The sequence below is a fragment of the Triticum urartu genome, chromosome 5 (genome assembly GCF_003073215.2).
Source record: "Triticum urartu cultivar G1812 chromosome 5, Tu2.1, whole genome shotgun sequence".
Taxonomy (NCBI): Eukaryota; Viridiplantae; Streptophyta; class Magnoliopsida; order Poales; family Poaceae; genus Triticum; species Triticum urartu.
In genome coordinates this window covers 386771175-386786848 of record NC_053026.1, presented here as the reverse complement: position 1 = coordinate 386786848, position 15674 = coordinate 386771175, and the positions used below count along the sequence as shown (strand labels likewise).

At 47.1% G+C, this 15674-nt stretch overlaps 1 protein-coding gene and 1 pseudogene across 4 annotated transcripts; one reads left to right on the top strand and one right to left on the bottom strand.

Annotated features, from left to right (window-relative positions):
* Nucleotides 1–7493: 7493 nt before the first annotated feature.
* On the bottom strand, nt 7494–10523 carry LOC125509208. 4 transcript variants are annotated; one of them, XR_007284000.1, is made up of 5 exons: nt 10318–10523; nt 8981–9089; nt 8670–8834; nt 8307–8579; nt 7494–8141 (listed from the first exon to the last, which is right to left on the bottom strand). XR_007284000.1 is itself a non-coding variant. In XM_048674120.1 (5 exons), the coding sequence occupies exons 2-5, from the start codon at nt 8773–8775 to the stop codon at nt 7616–7618; spliced, it is 591 nt and encodes a 196-aa protein (XP_048530077.1). In that variant the 5' UTR covers nt 8776–9089; nt 10318–10522; the 3' UTR covers nt 7494–7615. The 4 variants fall into 4 exon arrangements, 2 of the variants coding, with proteins under 2 accessions (XP_048530077.1, XP_048530078.1); XM_048674120.1 differs by having other exon boundaries at nt 7494–7683; nt 7998–8141; nt 8670–9089; nt 10318–10522; XM_048674121.1 differs by lacking the exon at nt 8981–9089 and having other exon boundaries at nt 7494–7683; nt 7998–8141; nt 10318–10522.
* Nucleotides 10524–12743: 2220 nt separating this feature from the next.
* Nucleotides 12744–15114, top strand: LOC125509207 (annotated as a pseudogene).
* The last annotated feature ends 560 nt before the right edge of the window (nt 15115–15674 follow it).

Below are 15674 nucleotides of genomic sequence, written 5' to 3'. Positions count from 1 at the left end.
CCTCTCTCTCTTCTCTTCTCTCAGCTCGAGACCGTCTACACAGCTCACTACCTACCGCCAGGTCCAACCTAACCTCTCTCGCCAGCCCGCAGCCCCCCTCGCGGGCGTCCGAAAGTTGTCCCGAACCCGACCCGGACTGTCGCCACCGTTGTGTCCGGATCATCCACAAACATCTACAAAGCGTCTCCGTTTTCTTATATGGGCTCCCCAGCCTATTTATTCTCGACCTCCCGATTACGATCGGAGGGTCCCTCTAGCCCCTAATCAGCCACCTACTGTATATATAATGCACAACCCTAAAAACTAGGGGAGATGTCCCATCTTTTCCTCCTTGCCGCCGCCACTCTCTCGCTTTCCCCTCGGGATCTCCCCCTCGATCCAAAATCCCCAATCAGAAACTCCCCTCGATCTCCACCTACCCCCCCATCCTCCCCTGCCTCAAGCCAGGAGCTCGTCCTCGACCCGAGCCACTTCTCCTGCCGGCAAACGAAGCCACCGACCAGGACCCCGTCGCGCCCACAGCCTCTCTTGCTCGAGGGCTCCCGAGCACACCTGCGAGTTCCGATCCGAACCCCGCTGTCCTCGTCTGTCTGTCGTGCCACCGAGGCCCTACTTCTCTGTCTCCCTCCAACCACAGTCGCGCAAGCTCCCCTGCTCCACCCCTGCAAGCTGCAGCTCGCCGGAGTCAGCAGATGAGGGTTGCCTTTCCCTTTACTCTTTCTTTTCTTCCGATTGCTCCCTCCTTCCTCCTCTAATCTCCCTCCCTTTCCTCTTCGTTTTCTTCTCTGTCAGGAAACGGTCGAAGCTCGCCCTCTTCTGCCATGGCCGCACCAACCGCAAGCCGTCGCCGGATCCGCCTCCATCGGCCTGTGTTCGGCGCGGCACCGCCGGGATCCGCTCGCCACCTCGACGACCTGCAGCTTCCCGCGCTTGCCGGCCCCGCCGCAAGTCCCCAGCGCTGCCTCCTTCTGTTCGAGCGAGGGAGACGAGCGGCGACTCTTCTGCATCGAGCCGCTCTAACTCGAGCGCTCACGTTGACCCAGCGCTTGCTGACCGTGCCCAGCTCCACCTCAACCCGCGACCAGCAGCGCGCGTCGACCGGCCCAGCTTCGCCTCTACCAGGCCCTCCTCCAGCAAGGCCCCTCGAAGCCCAGCCGTCTGCCTCGTCCAGCCCAGCACCAACCGGGCCAAGCCCAATGTGAGAAGCACCCCTCCAGCCCCTGTGCACTGTCGGGCCAGCAAGATTCGGCCCAGTAGTTGTTTTTTTTGGTTCTGCGAATTTGATTTTTAACCAGGGATTTACATATTTGTAGAAAAACCCTTGCACTTCATGCTTATAAAAACTCGTCAACCGTGCATCGGATTAAAATATTTTATATATGAAATATGCTTAGTTTTTCATCTAGTTTCGTGATATGCCACTTTCATGCATGTTTGCAATGTTTAAAATGCTGTTTGGTTAAATTTGCTCCTATGCCATGTTAAAATGATTTAATCCATAACTAATTAACCGTAGCTCAGAATTTATTAAACTTTATATGTAAATGGGGTGAAGAAATGCCTAGTTTAACATGGTGCACTTTTCTTGCATGTTTAATAACTCTAAAATTATGTTTAGGGCAGAACAGTACCAAATCTAATTTATGCACATTAGGAGTTTCCGGATTTGTTGTTCGTTGCTTCCGGCCTCATTTAACCTTGACTAGATAGGTAGTTTTACTTTGCTTCACCCTCTTGCCATGTTTAACAACATTTAATATTGTTGGGTACATAAACAAGATCGAACTAAATAACTTGATGTGGTGTTCCGTCAATATGCAACCCGTTGCATATTGAGCTCCACTTAACTAGTAGTGTTGTTTGTGCACTTTGCCATGCCATGTATATTTAAACCGGACATGCATCATTCTTGTTTGCGCATCATGCCATGTCTATGTGGTGGTTGTTTACTAGGTTGTTTGCTCTTTTCTGGTGTTGCTTCTTCGGGTTGGTTCGAATAACGTCGTGTGTGTGTGTGAGGATCCGTTCGACTACGCCCGTTTGTCTTCTTCATGGACTCATTCTTCTTCCTTGCTGGATTTCAGGCAAGATGACCATACCCTCGAAATCACTTCTATCTTTGCTTGCTAGTTGCTCGCTCTTTTGCTATGTCTATGCTGCGATCCCTACCACTTGCTTATCATGCCTCCCATATTATTGAACCAAGCCTCTAACCCACCTTGTCCTAGCAAACCGTTGTTTGGCTATGTTACCACTTTGCTCAGCCCCTCTTATAGCATTGTTAGTTGCAGGTGAAGTTTGAAGTTTGTTCCTTGTTGGAACATGGACATGTTGTTCCTTGTTGGAACATGTTTACTTGTTGGGATATCACAATAACTCTTATTTAATTAATGTATCTATATACTTGGTAAAGGGTGGAAGGCTCGGCCTTATGCCTGGCGTTTTGTTCCACTCTTGCCGCCCTAGTTTCCGTCATATCGGTGTTATGTTCCCGGATTTTGCGTTCCTTACGCGGTTGGGTAATAATGGGAACCCCTTGACAGTTCGCCTTGAATAAAACTCCTCCAGCAATGCCCAACCTTGGTTTTACCATTTGCCTCACCACCACCTACTTTTCCCTTGGGAGTCACTCTCTCGAGGGTCATCATTATTTTAACCCCCCCGGGCCAGTGCTCCTCTGAGTGTTGGTCCGACCGAGTAGACTGCGGGGCCACCTTGGGGCAACTTGAGGGTTGGTTTTACTCGTAGGATGTCTCATCTGAGTGTGCCCTGAGAACGAGATATGTGCAGCTCCTATCGGGATTTGCCGGCACATTCGGGCGGTGTTGCTGGATTTGTTTTAACTTGTCGAAATGTCTTGTAGCCGGGATTCCGAGTCTAATCGGGTCTTCCTGCTAGAAGGAACATCCTTCGTTGACCGTGAGAGCTTGTGATGGGCTAAGTTGGGACACCCCTGCAGGGATTTGAACTTTTGAAAGCCGTGCCCGCGGTTATGGGCAGATGGGAATTTGTTAATGTCTGGTTGTAGAAAACCTGAAGTTGACCTTAATTAAAATACATCAACCGCGTGTGTAACCATGATGGTCTCTTTCCGGCGGAGTCCGGGAAGTGAACACGGTGTTGGAGTTATGCTTGACGTAGGTTGCTCTAGGATCACTTCTTGATCATAGTTTCTCGATCGTGCCTTGCCTTCTCTTCTCGCTCTCATTTGTGTATGTTAGCCACCATATATGCTAGTCGCTTGCTGCAGCTCCACCTCATACCTTTTACCTTACCCATGAGCTTAAATAGTCTTGATCGCGAGGGTGTGAGATTGCTGAGCCCCCGTGACTCACAGATACTTCCAAAACCAGTTTGCAGGTGCCGATGTTACCGAGCAGGTGACGCAATCAAGCTCAAGGAGGAGCTCGATGAAGATCTTGTTCTTTGTGTTATTTCATTCTAGTTGATCAGTAGTGGAGCCCAGTCGGGATGATCGGGGATCTGTGTAGCTTCTGGGGTAGTCTTCTTTTATTTTGGGTTCCGTAGTCGGACCTTGTGCGTATCTGGTTGATGTAATGCTTTATTCATGTATTTGTGTGAAGTGGCGATTGTAAGCCAACTATGTTTCCTTTTCCCCTTATTGTATTACATGGGTTGTTGTGAAGATCACCTCACTTGCGACATTGCTTTCAATACGGTTATGCCTCTAAGTCGTGCTTCGACACGTGGGAGATATAGCCGCATCGAGGGCGTTACAGGTTACATCGATGCAAATTTTGACACTGATCCAGATGACTCTAAATCTCAATCTGGATACATATTGAAAGTGGGAGCAATTAGCTAGAGTAGCTCTGTGCAGAGCATTGTTGACATAGAAATTTGCAAAATACTTACGGATCTGAATGTGGCAGACCCGTTGACTAAAATTCTCTCACAAGCAAAACATGATCACACCTCAGTACTCTTTGGGTGTTAATCACATAGCGATGTGAACTAGATTATTGACTACAGTAAACCCTTTGGGTGTTGGTCACATGTCGATGTGAACTATGGGTGTTAATCACATGGTGATGTGAACTATTGATGTTAAATCACATGGCGATGTGAACTAGATTATTGACTCTAGTGCAAGTGGGAGACTGAAGGAAATATGCCCTAGAGGCAATAATAAATTTATTATATATTTCCTTATATCATGATAAATGTTTATTATTCATGCTAGAATTGCATTAACCAGAAACATAATACATGTGTGAATACATAGACAAACAGAGTGTCACTAGTATGCCTCTACTTGACTAGCTCGTTGATTAAAGATGGTTATGTTTCCTAACCATAGACATGAGTTGTCATTTGATTAACGGGATCACATCATTAGGAGAATGATGTGATTGACATGACCCATTCATTAGCTTAGCACCCGATCGTTTAGTATGTTGCTATTGCTTTCTTCATGACTTATACATGTTCCTATGACTATGAGATTATGCAACTTCCGTTTACCGGAGGAACACTTTGTGTGCTACCAAACGTCACAACGTAACTGGGTGATTATAAAGGTGCTCTACGGGTGTCTCCAAAGGTACATGTTGGGTTGGCGTATTTCGAGATTAGGATTTGTCGCTCCGATTGTCGGAGAGGTATCTCTGGGCCTTCTCGGTAATGCACATCACTTAAGCCTTGCAAGCAATCCAACTAATAAGTTAGTTGCAAGATGATGTATTACGGAACGAGTAAAGATACTTCCCGGTAACGAGATTGAACTAGGTATTGAGATACCGACGATCGAATCTCGGGCAAGTAACATACCGATGACAAAGGGAACAACGTATGTTGTTATGCGGTTTGACCGATAAAGATCTTCGTAGAATATGTGGGAGCCAATATGAGCATCCAGGTTCCGCTATTGTTTATTGACCGGAGACGTGTCTCGGTCATGTCTACATTGTTCTCGAACCCGTAGGGTCCGCACGCTTAAGGTTTCGATGACAGTTATATTATGAGTTTATGAGTTTTGATGTACCGAAGGAGTTCGGAGTCCCGTATGAGATCGGGGACATGACGAGGAGTCTCGAAATGGTCGAGATGTAAAGATCGATATATTGGACGACTATATTCGGACATCAGAAAGGTTCCGAGTGATTCGGGTATTTTTCGGAGTACCGAAGAGTTACGGGAATTCGCCGGGAAAGGAGGGGAAAGGAGCAAGGGAGGGGGCGCCCCCCCCAAGCCCAATCCGAATTGGGAGGGGGGCCGGCCCCCCTTTCCTTCCTCCCTCCTTCCTCTTCCTTCCCTCTCCTACTCCTAATAGGAAAAGGGGGAGTCCTACTCCCGGTGGGAGTTGGACTCCCCCCCTTGGGCGCGCCACCCTCCTTGGCCAGCCCCCTCCTCCACTCCTTTATATACGGGGGCAGGGGGCGCCCCAGAGACACAACAATTGATCATTGATCTCTTAGCCGTGTGCGGTGCCCCCCTCCACCATAATCCTCGATAATATTGTAGCGGTGCTTGGGCGAAGCTCTGCGACGGTAGAACATCAAGATCGTCACCACGCCGTCGTGCTGACGGAACTCATCCCCGACACTTTGCTGGATCAGAGTCCGGGGATCGTCATCGAGCTGAACGTGTGCAAAAACTCGGAGGTGTCGTAGTTTCGGTGCTTGATCGGTCGGGCCGTGAAGACGTACGACTACATCAACCACGTTGTTATAACGCTTCCGCTTTCGGTCTACGAGGGTACGTAGACAACACTCTCCTCTCTTGTTGCTATGCATCACCATGATCTTGCGTGTGCGTAGGAAATTTTTGAAATTACTACGTTCCCCAACACATAGTTCATAAGGTGTCGTCTCAACGGATTTAGATGGTGCCTTATTTAACGTGAATGCAGTCGTCTCTAAAGCATAAACCCAAAATGATTGCGGTAAATCAGTAAGAGACATCGTAGACCACACCATGTCTAATAAAGTACGATTACGATGTTCGGACACACCATTACGCTGTGGTGTTCCGGGTGGCGTGAGTTGTGAAATTATTCCGCGTTGTTTCAAATGAAGACCAAACTCGTAACTCAAATATTCTCCTCCACGATTAGATCGTAGAAACTTTATTTTTCTTGTTACGATGATTTTCCACTTCACTCTGATGTGCATTACCGAGAGGGCCCAGAGACACCTCTCCGATACTCAGAGTGACAAATCCTAATCTCGATCTATGCCAACTCAACAAACACCATCGGAGACACTTGTAGAGCATCTTTATAATCACCTAGTTATGTTGTGACGTTTGATAACACACTAAGTGTTCCTCCGGTATTCGGGAGTTGCATAATCTCATAGTCATAGGAACATGTATAAGTCATGAAGAAAGCAATAGCAACATACTAAACGATCAAGTGCTAACCTAACGAAATGGGTCAAGTCAATCACATCATTCTCTAATGATATGATCCCATTAATCAAATGACAACTCATGTCTATGGCTAGGAAACTTAACCTTCTTTGATTCAATGAGCTAGTCGAGTAGAGACATACTAGTGACACTCTGTTTGTCTATATATTCACACATGTACTAAGTTTTCGGTTAATACAATTCTAGCATTAATAATAAACATTTATCATGATATAAGGAAATATAAATAACAACTTTATTATTGCCTCTAGGGCTCTAGGGCATATTTGCCGCGTCCATCGTGAACGCGGTTGTCCTGCACGCTCACGCCGGAGCAGTCGGAGAAGATGACCCTGTTAGAAATTTTTGGAGCCAGAGTTGCACCTCCCAACAAATAGTATCAGCCCTGATTTGGAACAGGACGAGGCGCGACAAAGCTAGCCGCTGCAAGTCTCTTAACTAGGTGCCCCCGTCACCGGCTCGTCGGTGAAGCCGTGTTGCTCAGACGTAGGCATGTAGCACTACAGATATGTGAGAGAAGGAAACATGATGGAGGAAGAGGAATTGAATCCATAGTGCTCCTGTCCAACGCGCTAATGCATCTCAGCACGTTATATTATCGTGAATGTAATTGAATTCATCAGGACGATGGATTCAATCTTTCGTCTAGCTCGTGTTTGTTGCCGCAGCGTGCTGCACGGCCTGCACCTCCACACCAGCTTGCCCGGGGACAAGACAGTCGCCTGCAGGCCTGCACATGAGAAGGATGGATTGACGCTTTGATCTGGCACCGGAGCAGAGGGAGAGGTCAGCTTCGGAGGCAGCAGCCGGCTAGACATTATTACAGAGAGAGAGACGTCAAGGGAGGACGCTGAGTGCCTCACAGTTGGCTTCCTGTACGTGGTACATGTCAGTACATTATGTATTCTTTTGCGTATAGGCTGTGGTATTTCCTCAAAAACTGAATTTGGCTCACATCACGATGCTCTATTGAATGGTATAGATAGCAGGAGCAGCTGGGCTCGGGAGCCAAAACGCTGTTCTCTAAGAATAGAGACTAACCCTGAAACAAATTGATGGTTAACTTGACTGAAGCTAGATCCTATTTTCTGAACCAAAGATAAGGTAAACAGTAGAAGTCACTCATAAATTATTTGACTATAAGATCTGTTCATGGTATCCCCTAGTCCAAGGTTGTACCATCCTAAAAGATTTCATTATTGCAGCCGAACTCTAAATACAATTAGTGCCTGCATCTAGCACCTCCGGTTCCATTGCTCCCACACATGTCATGGATAGCTCTCCATTGTACTGTATTGACACAAAATAATGAACATTCGATTAGCTTGAATCAAAATAATGAACAAGCAGATCTTGGTGCTTTAGATTAATCTGGTTCACACAGAAGTATCAATAGCCGGCAAATTTAGTATTGTGCTAATCACATCGAATCAGGAAGAAGACCACAAAACAAATTTCACAACTAAAAGTATTAAGAAAAACTTCTAAGTCATAGGCCTAATTTAACTGATTAGAGTAGAATGCAAAAGGTTAAGAAACACCAAAATTATGCTTGATGTTATGGACGCCTGAAGGAATTGTGAAAGGTCAAGGAATAATCCCACATGGCGGAGAAGCCGCCGCCGACGTCCTTGTCGTGGTCCAGCTGCTCCCTGATCTTGCCAAGTTGGCCTCTGGTCCGCTATTAGGATCTTTACTCTCCATCTGGCCCTGACCATCTTGTTCACATTGACCACCTTCCCAACACCCTTAGAATTTGGTAGAAACAAAAGAAGAGGAGAAGGCAAGGACGTTTGTCAGTCATTCCGAAACATACAACATACATATAGTCCTAAGGAATTTGTGGCAAGAGCATGTGGTGCAAGTGCAACTTGGCCGACCGAGAAGTTAAGAGTCAGAGAATTATTATTGACCTGCCAGATGTGCACGAGGCCGGTGACGGAGGGCTCGAACCTGTCGAGGCAGATCCGGCTGGGTTGCCATGCAGCAGCGGGAGCAGCTCGTCCTGCTGACAAGCTCCTCAACGGTGCTCTGCAGCGTCTTCACACACTCCTCCACACCCATCGACGCCACCATACTGCTCCGGCCGCGTCCGCCTGTCTTTGCCTCTAGTAGTCTTGCGCCCTTCATTTCCTTGCCCTTTCTTTTTTGAGTTCTCGCTTCGAATTTGTAAAGGAATCTGTTGTCTGAATCCGCCTCCAACTCGATCGCATTAGGATCTATTTGGTCTAGAACATAATGACTGGAGAATGAAAGATGAAAAGAATCCATCTCACCCGGCAGAGTCGAGGACGTCCTTGAAGATCTTGGTGGCACCCTTGTGTAGGTCTTCTCCAGGTGCCGTTCGATCCTTCCTAGTCGATCCTCCCAAACGCCTCCCATGACCCGGGAGAAAATCCGGCGGCGATAGCGGCACTGCGCCTGCGCTTCATTTCCTTTGCCTGTTCATGGTCATCGGCGAGAGGAGCGGAAGGGACACAGAGGATGGCCGATGTCATGGATCAATGAAATAATTACATAAAAATGAATTTTAGTGAACAAGAGAATCTTCTCCTGAGATTGAGGTAAGAAAATGGGATGAGTTCACCTTTGATCTATAATAGCACATTTAGGAATACCAAATTTCTTCTTCAATCATGCAAGTATCCAGGACAAAAATACTCCCAGCTCATTGGTGAGCAACCTTACTGAAGCTACTACATATAGGAAAAGGATGATTTCAGGAGGGGAAATGACAGCAATAGCTATCAGGCATAGCTCACTGTATGATGTTGGTGCCATTTGCAGATTTGATACAGCAGATCTAGCGATAAACAAAAGATGCAGCACTATATAAAGTCAGGTAACTGTACACTCAAATGCATCCCTACATGAAAACAAAAGCCAGCAAAGCACACATTTTAGTGAACATGTTTCAACTTTCTTTTCTTATTCGCATTCGCAAGGGATCAAATAGAACACAAGCAAAGCTAATAACCTCACAATCAAACAAAATATACACAATTTCATATATCTTTTGTTTCTTCATACTTTTATTCACCTCATGGATTCTTATTAATCTAAAATCATCTTGTTATGATTGTCTGGAACTGATTTTTTGAAGAATGAAATCACATGGCTTATATAGACCACTCCTTCCCTGCTAGCCCTATGGGATTTTCATCAAATACCTTGTAGGCGTACAAAACTAAAAATCTGCACAAGCAAAGACTATAAGTGCTGGAAGCAGGGCACCGGAAAGAGAGAAAAAGTCAAGAAGTGGTGAGGTTAATCTCTTTAGTTGTAAATGATATAGCCCTCCTGTCCTTTGAATAAAGAAGATTTAACTGTCAAAAAAATATAGTGGACATTTTGCCATAATAGAATCTGCACTTCTATTAAGATAAAAATAAGCAGTCAAGCAGTACTGAAGATGATGGAGTAAGAACATCGTCAGCCAAGTAAAATTTCAGAGGATGTTCTGAAGATGAACAACAGGGTACCCACTACAGAAAATTTCAGAGGATGTTCAGCCTAAAGATGAGAGGTTCATGTGGAATCGTGCGGTGTAGTGGCTCTCCTTCTCATCTGCAGCGACGCCGCAACCCTCGTCGCTCTTCTCCGTGGCAGCGCCCCCCTCCCCGTTCTCCTACGCGATAGCCTTGGGCTGCCTCGCTTTCACCATGGGCGCAACTTTCCTTCCTCTCCCCTGCGTGGCAGCTCGTCTTCCTCTCCTCCGCCACGGCGACTGCCGCCCGCCACCCTCTTGTCCGCGGTGCAGCGCGGGAGACGACCTTCTCCACTCCTCCCTTGTCTACTCCTTCCCCTTGTCGCCGCCCCTACTCTGCAGCTCCACCCCATCACGACACCGACGACCGCATCTCGACTGGGTTGTGCTTGTCCTTCCGCGGCTTCCTCGGGACGAGAGCTCGCGGCACCACTCACCTTCTAGCTCTTGCCGCCACCTTCCGTCGGTGGCCAGCGCCGAAGGAGCGATGGGGCGGTGGCGGTGGCAACCCTACCTGGGGAGAGAGGAGATTGCTTGTGGGAAGAAAGAAATTTCTGGGAGAGGAGGCGCGTGCGTCAGGAGAGGAGGAGAGCAGAGGGCTTTCTTCGCGACGAAGCGAACGACGCAGCTTGCCGACGTGGAGTCAACTCATTTGTCTTGTAGCTTGCCGACATGTAACGCGCGAGCGACTGCCCATTGTTTTTTATTAGGGAAAAATAAAAATAAAAGCAACTAAACGTGCCGGGCCGAATCGACACTCGTGCCCAGCCTCGGGCCAGGCCGCATGCCGGCACGACCCGATTATAAACGTGCCGGGCTAGGCCCCCATTTGGTCATCCAGGCAGCAGGCACGCGTTGCGCCTTAGCCCATCCAGCGTTCCTCAAAAAAAAAAAGCCCATTCAGCATTCCTCCACCGCAGGCCGCGAATATATAATGGTCATCCCACCCCCAACCTAGGGTTAGCGGAAAGGAGGAGAGAGATTAGAATAGAGATGCGCCGGTCGTGTGTCGAGCTCCTCCGCCGTCGCCGCCAGCCGTGTGCCGAGCTCCTCCGCCGTCGCCGCCTCGCCACCCAAGTGATCCTCGTATGAGGATCGAGCCGTGTTCCAGTCGAGGCGAGTAAATAAGCAGCTCCAAAGTTTGGAGCTGCAATTTAGAATCGAGAAGCTCTTTTCGGAGCGGCAGTCCGCAATCAAGCGGCTCCTTTCGGAGCGGCAGTCCGCAATCAAGCAGCTCATTTTTGAGCTGCAACCCGCAATCAAGCGGCTCCTTACGGTGCCGCGATCGAAGCAATCATCCGTCTCCAAATTCGACTAGATCTCTTATTTCCTAGAATAAGATCGACTACATCTCTTTTGGGTCTCCAAGTTGCCATCGGTCTTCCGGCCCTAGGTTCATGGCGGCGAGTGCGACAGCCTAGGGCCCAGCACGAGCAGGGGCCCATACCCTATGCGTGCATACAATACACAGTATATTCATAGAAAGAAAAATTGTACGCAGGACAAACAGCCCAGCCCATGAAGAAGCGAGCAGCAACGCACGAACGAAGCCAACAATCCCGTTCGCTCCCAGTCCCAGAAACACGCCGCCAGCCGCCAACTCATCGTCTCCCTCTCGTTCTCATCCTCTTCCCCAAATCCAATTGATTGCCCTGAGTTCCTATGAGGCCAGAACCCCAACTCCCCAAGCTAATCAATGAATTGTCCATTAGTATCACACTTCAGTGTATTTCTTTGCATCCTACAAATACCCCAAGGGCCCCGGTGAACGGATCCAGAGAGGCGAGCTGGCCAGTGACGACACACCCTGTGCCCTGGCAGGAACACGGAGAGTAGCAGCCGGCAGATGGCCATCGATAGTTGGGGCTGTGGTCCGCGTGTCCGGCAGTGGAGAGCGGAGACGTGGAGTCCAGGCAACTCCTCGTAATTTTTTGCATCTCAATTTTTTCCCTTGTCTATTTTCTGCTTATGATGAATTGATGCGAGCAGTGTGGAGCAGCGTTGGATTTCTTCTATCTGCTCCAAGAGACCAAGAACAGGATTCGTGAAGACAAGAATTCAGGTGTTCTCTCTCCTTTTAACTGTTCCTTTTTCAAAACTTAAATCACTAAAGAACTATTTGAGATCAACCATGCTACAGGAGAGATTGAATGGCTTGGCCATGGTGCTTTATTGAGAAAGATATGTTGAATAACATTGATCTTAACACTATTATTAGTGATTTTCCATCCAGAAATGCTCGAAGGTGTCGTTTTTTTTGAGTATGCCATTCACTTCATTTTTGTGTATTTGTCAAGTGGCTCCTGATATTTGCTAATGCACGTTTGTGGTTGGATTGGGAGAGTTGGAATTGTAGCTTCCGTCGAATTGGATCAAGAATTTGAGAACAATGTCACATATATATTTAGTTAAGAATTAAGACAACACTTCTAGATTGTTGGAGCGTGTATCCTAATAATCCTATAATCATCTGATATATCCGTGGAACGGAGGGAGTATATATCTGCCCAGGACGCCCCGGCAGTCATCAGATCTCGAAGCAGAACCGCAACCCATGAGCCATCAGCTGCAAGTTCTTCTCGGGCCTCTGCAGACCTACACGGGAGCCATGGAGGTGAGTTCCTTGCCCTCTCCTTCCACTGAACATATTTCTTTGTTAAGACAGTTCTTCCTCTGAAACTAGGGTCAAAATTTAATATTTTACACCGAATCAAAATTGCTTCTTTGAGCATACAAAAAATTACTTTCGGTGAAGTAAGAAAATAAAATAAAAAATAGAAGCATGTATATCTTTTAACCTTATAAAAGCTGCATCTTTGCTTACTTAAAAAAGCTGCTAAAACTTGAATTATCTTAGGGTAGCCATGGAGGTGAGTTCATTGTCCTTCCGTTCCATCTAGGCCCATTCATAGTTGCTTCATTAAAACTTGAATTTTTTTACGGGAAAATTATCAAGGTTGTATCTTCTGGACTACATTAAAATGGCATCTTGGAGACTGAATCAAAATACTCCCTCCGTCCCATAATGTAAGACACTTTTTTTGACACTACACTAGGGTAAAAAAGCGTCTTACATTATGGGACGGAGGGAGTAGCTTCTTTCACGATTGCAGTTATTTTGTGGAAAAAGTATTTCAAGTTTGTATCTCTTGGTACTACATAGAAATTCCATCCATGAGAATATCGAAAGTGTGTTTTTGCGACTAGTGCGAAATCAACTCTGATTTGTTCCCATGCCAAATGCAGAAAGACAGCGGAGATGATAGAATCAGCACCTTGCCCAGTGACATTCTGGTCAACATTCTTGACCGACTCGATTTCCGTGAAGTTGCGAGAACCAGCATCCTCTCCAGACGGTGGTGCCAGCTCTCTTGCAAGGTCTCCCGACTTATCATAAATGCTCAGCCTGATGGCGTGTCTACCTCCAACATCTCTGATGGTGACTTGGTTCGGATCAATGCAGCTGCTCTTGAAGCGACAAAGAGCTTACTGGCCAGCAGATGTCCAGGCGAAGACACCATCCGCCTCCTGTCTACCACGTTCTACTTGAGAGGTGATGTCCCCATATCCATTGGACATACTGTTGGCAGTGCCATGACGACACACAAGATTGAGAAAGCTGAATTCACAGTTTTGACAGTGAAGAAACGCCGACAGTGCACTCTTGATGATGTGTTGAACTATGGGACACAGTTTGTGTCATTTTTTAATGAGTGTCTGAATGCATTTACTGGTTTGACGCGCCTCTACATGGAGAATTTGAGATTTGTTGAATCTGACTTTGTCTCCAACATCTTCGTCACTTGCAAGCGATTAAAATATTTGGGTTTTTTCAATTGCGACACACAGAATCATTTAACACTCCAGGTTGAACACGCTCAACTCAGTGAGCTCAGTATGGTCAACTGCCGTTTTTACAAAGTCAAACTCAAGTGGCTCCCAAAACTCACCCGGACAACGTTCACATATTGGATGGCTTTTGAAGAACTACCATTGTCATTTGGTCATGTCCCACTGCTTGACTTTTTGAACCTCACTAATGTTGGTCTTAGTCGGCACAAAATGGTCGTGTTTGAGTACATTATTTTGTGAGACACACATCCAAGAACTGCATTTGGGGTTTAAATGCGAAAAGGTAAGTCGGGATGATTGCTTTGTACCGGCTTCACTTGTTCTCTACTCATCCTATTATGTGTTCTTAAAAAAAATCATCATATTATGTGTTTATTGTTGCAGATTTGGGTTCAACCAGAGTGTCTGAGCGAAAGGCTGGCATCTGCGTTCCACAGACTAAGGATTGTCAGTCTAGTTAGCATTCCTGAAGGGTCTGATCTCACCTGGACAATTTTCATTCTGGAAGCTGCGCCATCACTTGAAGAGTTGTACATGTTGGTATGTTCTTACCTAAATCCACTTGTTCTTTCTCTATGGTTTACTCTGCTAATAACGGTACCTAGAGCTTGTTCTATTCTTTTTTGTTTGAGTTGCTCTATTATTATTACCCTTGCATGATTGCACACACCCGTGGAGTACAGCTGTCCTATGAGTGGCAAAACTAACCTGTTTCCTTTACCTATGTTGGAGTGCAGGTAATTGATCATCCGTGTGAAATGATAATGGATAAGAAAAGGAGGATGGAACTCTCGCTTAGCGAGATGAAGGGCGTCGAGTGGGAATCACCTAGATCAAATTTCAAGCACCGACGCCTTGCCAAGCTCATCATCTTTTGCTTTGTAAATTGCATGGTGAGTCATGTCAGGCGTGTCATGAAAGCAGCGGTGAATCTGAAGGATGTGTACCTGTATGATAGACTGGCATGTAGCAAGTGCAAACACATGGCCATTTTTAAGCCTGATAGGCTTCCACGGGCAAAGAAGAAGTTGGATGCGATGAAGAAGCTGTTGACCCAGGGCATCGAGTCTGCTCCCAGAATTCACTTGCTGACCGATTGTGAAATGGAGGCTGACCATGCTGCAAGGGTTAAAGGCTACTTGTGTTCCTGAAGATAGCTGAAGGCTTTTCAGGAAGTTCATGTAATAACAGTCGGTTGGAGTACTCTATCACTTGTCTGGCTCTTGTTTTATCTCCTTTTCTTTACTCAACCTGTTGGAAGTAGCAAAATAAGAATTACTTGATCCTGTTTTACCATAAGTAATTTTAGGACCTGGTCTGTATTTGGATTTTGATGCTATGATGTGTTATTATGGTGATGAGTGCATCAGTTGATACGGTTCCATGAGATCTGGAAGCTGAATTATACATCTGTCGTGGCTTCTTAGAGCTAGAAAATCCTGTACTCCCTCATAAAAAAAAATCACCTGGCCAGATACCGTAGAAGTGGCCCGGCTTGTAAAAGCTTATATACTGGAGCGGCTGCGTTTCAGGGTGGCAAAATCCTCTTTCCCTCTCCGCCGCAAACTTGCAATCTCCGTCGACAAATCCATTCCCCTCCGGCAGCACTTTGCCGCGCGCACAGGCACAAAAGTCCCAGGATGTCGGGTGCTGGACACGGGTGGGGTGGCCGAGGTGGCTCGCCCGCTTGCAAGTGCCGCCATGACGACGAGGCCGGGAGCTCCTCCCTTAGCCCGCCGGTGGAAGAATGGCGCCGCAAGCAGGCGCGGGAGCGCGACGCCCTCTCCTGCAGCGGTGGGACGCAGGCGTGGAGGAACTTCCACTGGCTCGACGAGAAAGCGCCTTCGGGAGGCGGAGCCCGAGTTCTCTTTGAGGCGAAGGAGGCCGTCGCCGCCGGAGTAAAAGGGGCCGCCACGTGGCTAGCGGGCGGCCAAGGAAGAGG

Excerpts from the sequence above, each read along its gene's own strand:
- LOC125509208 (XM_048674120.1), bottom strand. The coding sequence starts at position 8,775 with ATGGGAGGCGTTTGGGAGGATCGACTAGGAAGGATCGAACGGCACCTG. Across the intron at positions 8,580-8,669 it reads GACGTCCTCGACTCTGCCGG|ACAACAGATTCCTTTACAAA; the intron begins GTGAGATGGATT and ends AGGCGGATTCAG. Across the intron at positions 7,684-7,997 it reads GGCGGCGGCTTCTCCGCCAT|TACAATGGAGAGCTATCCAT; the intron begins GTGGGATTATTC and ends GTGTCAATACAG.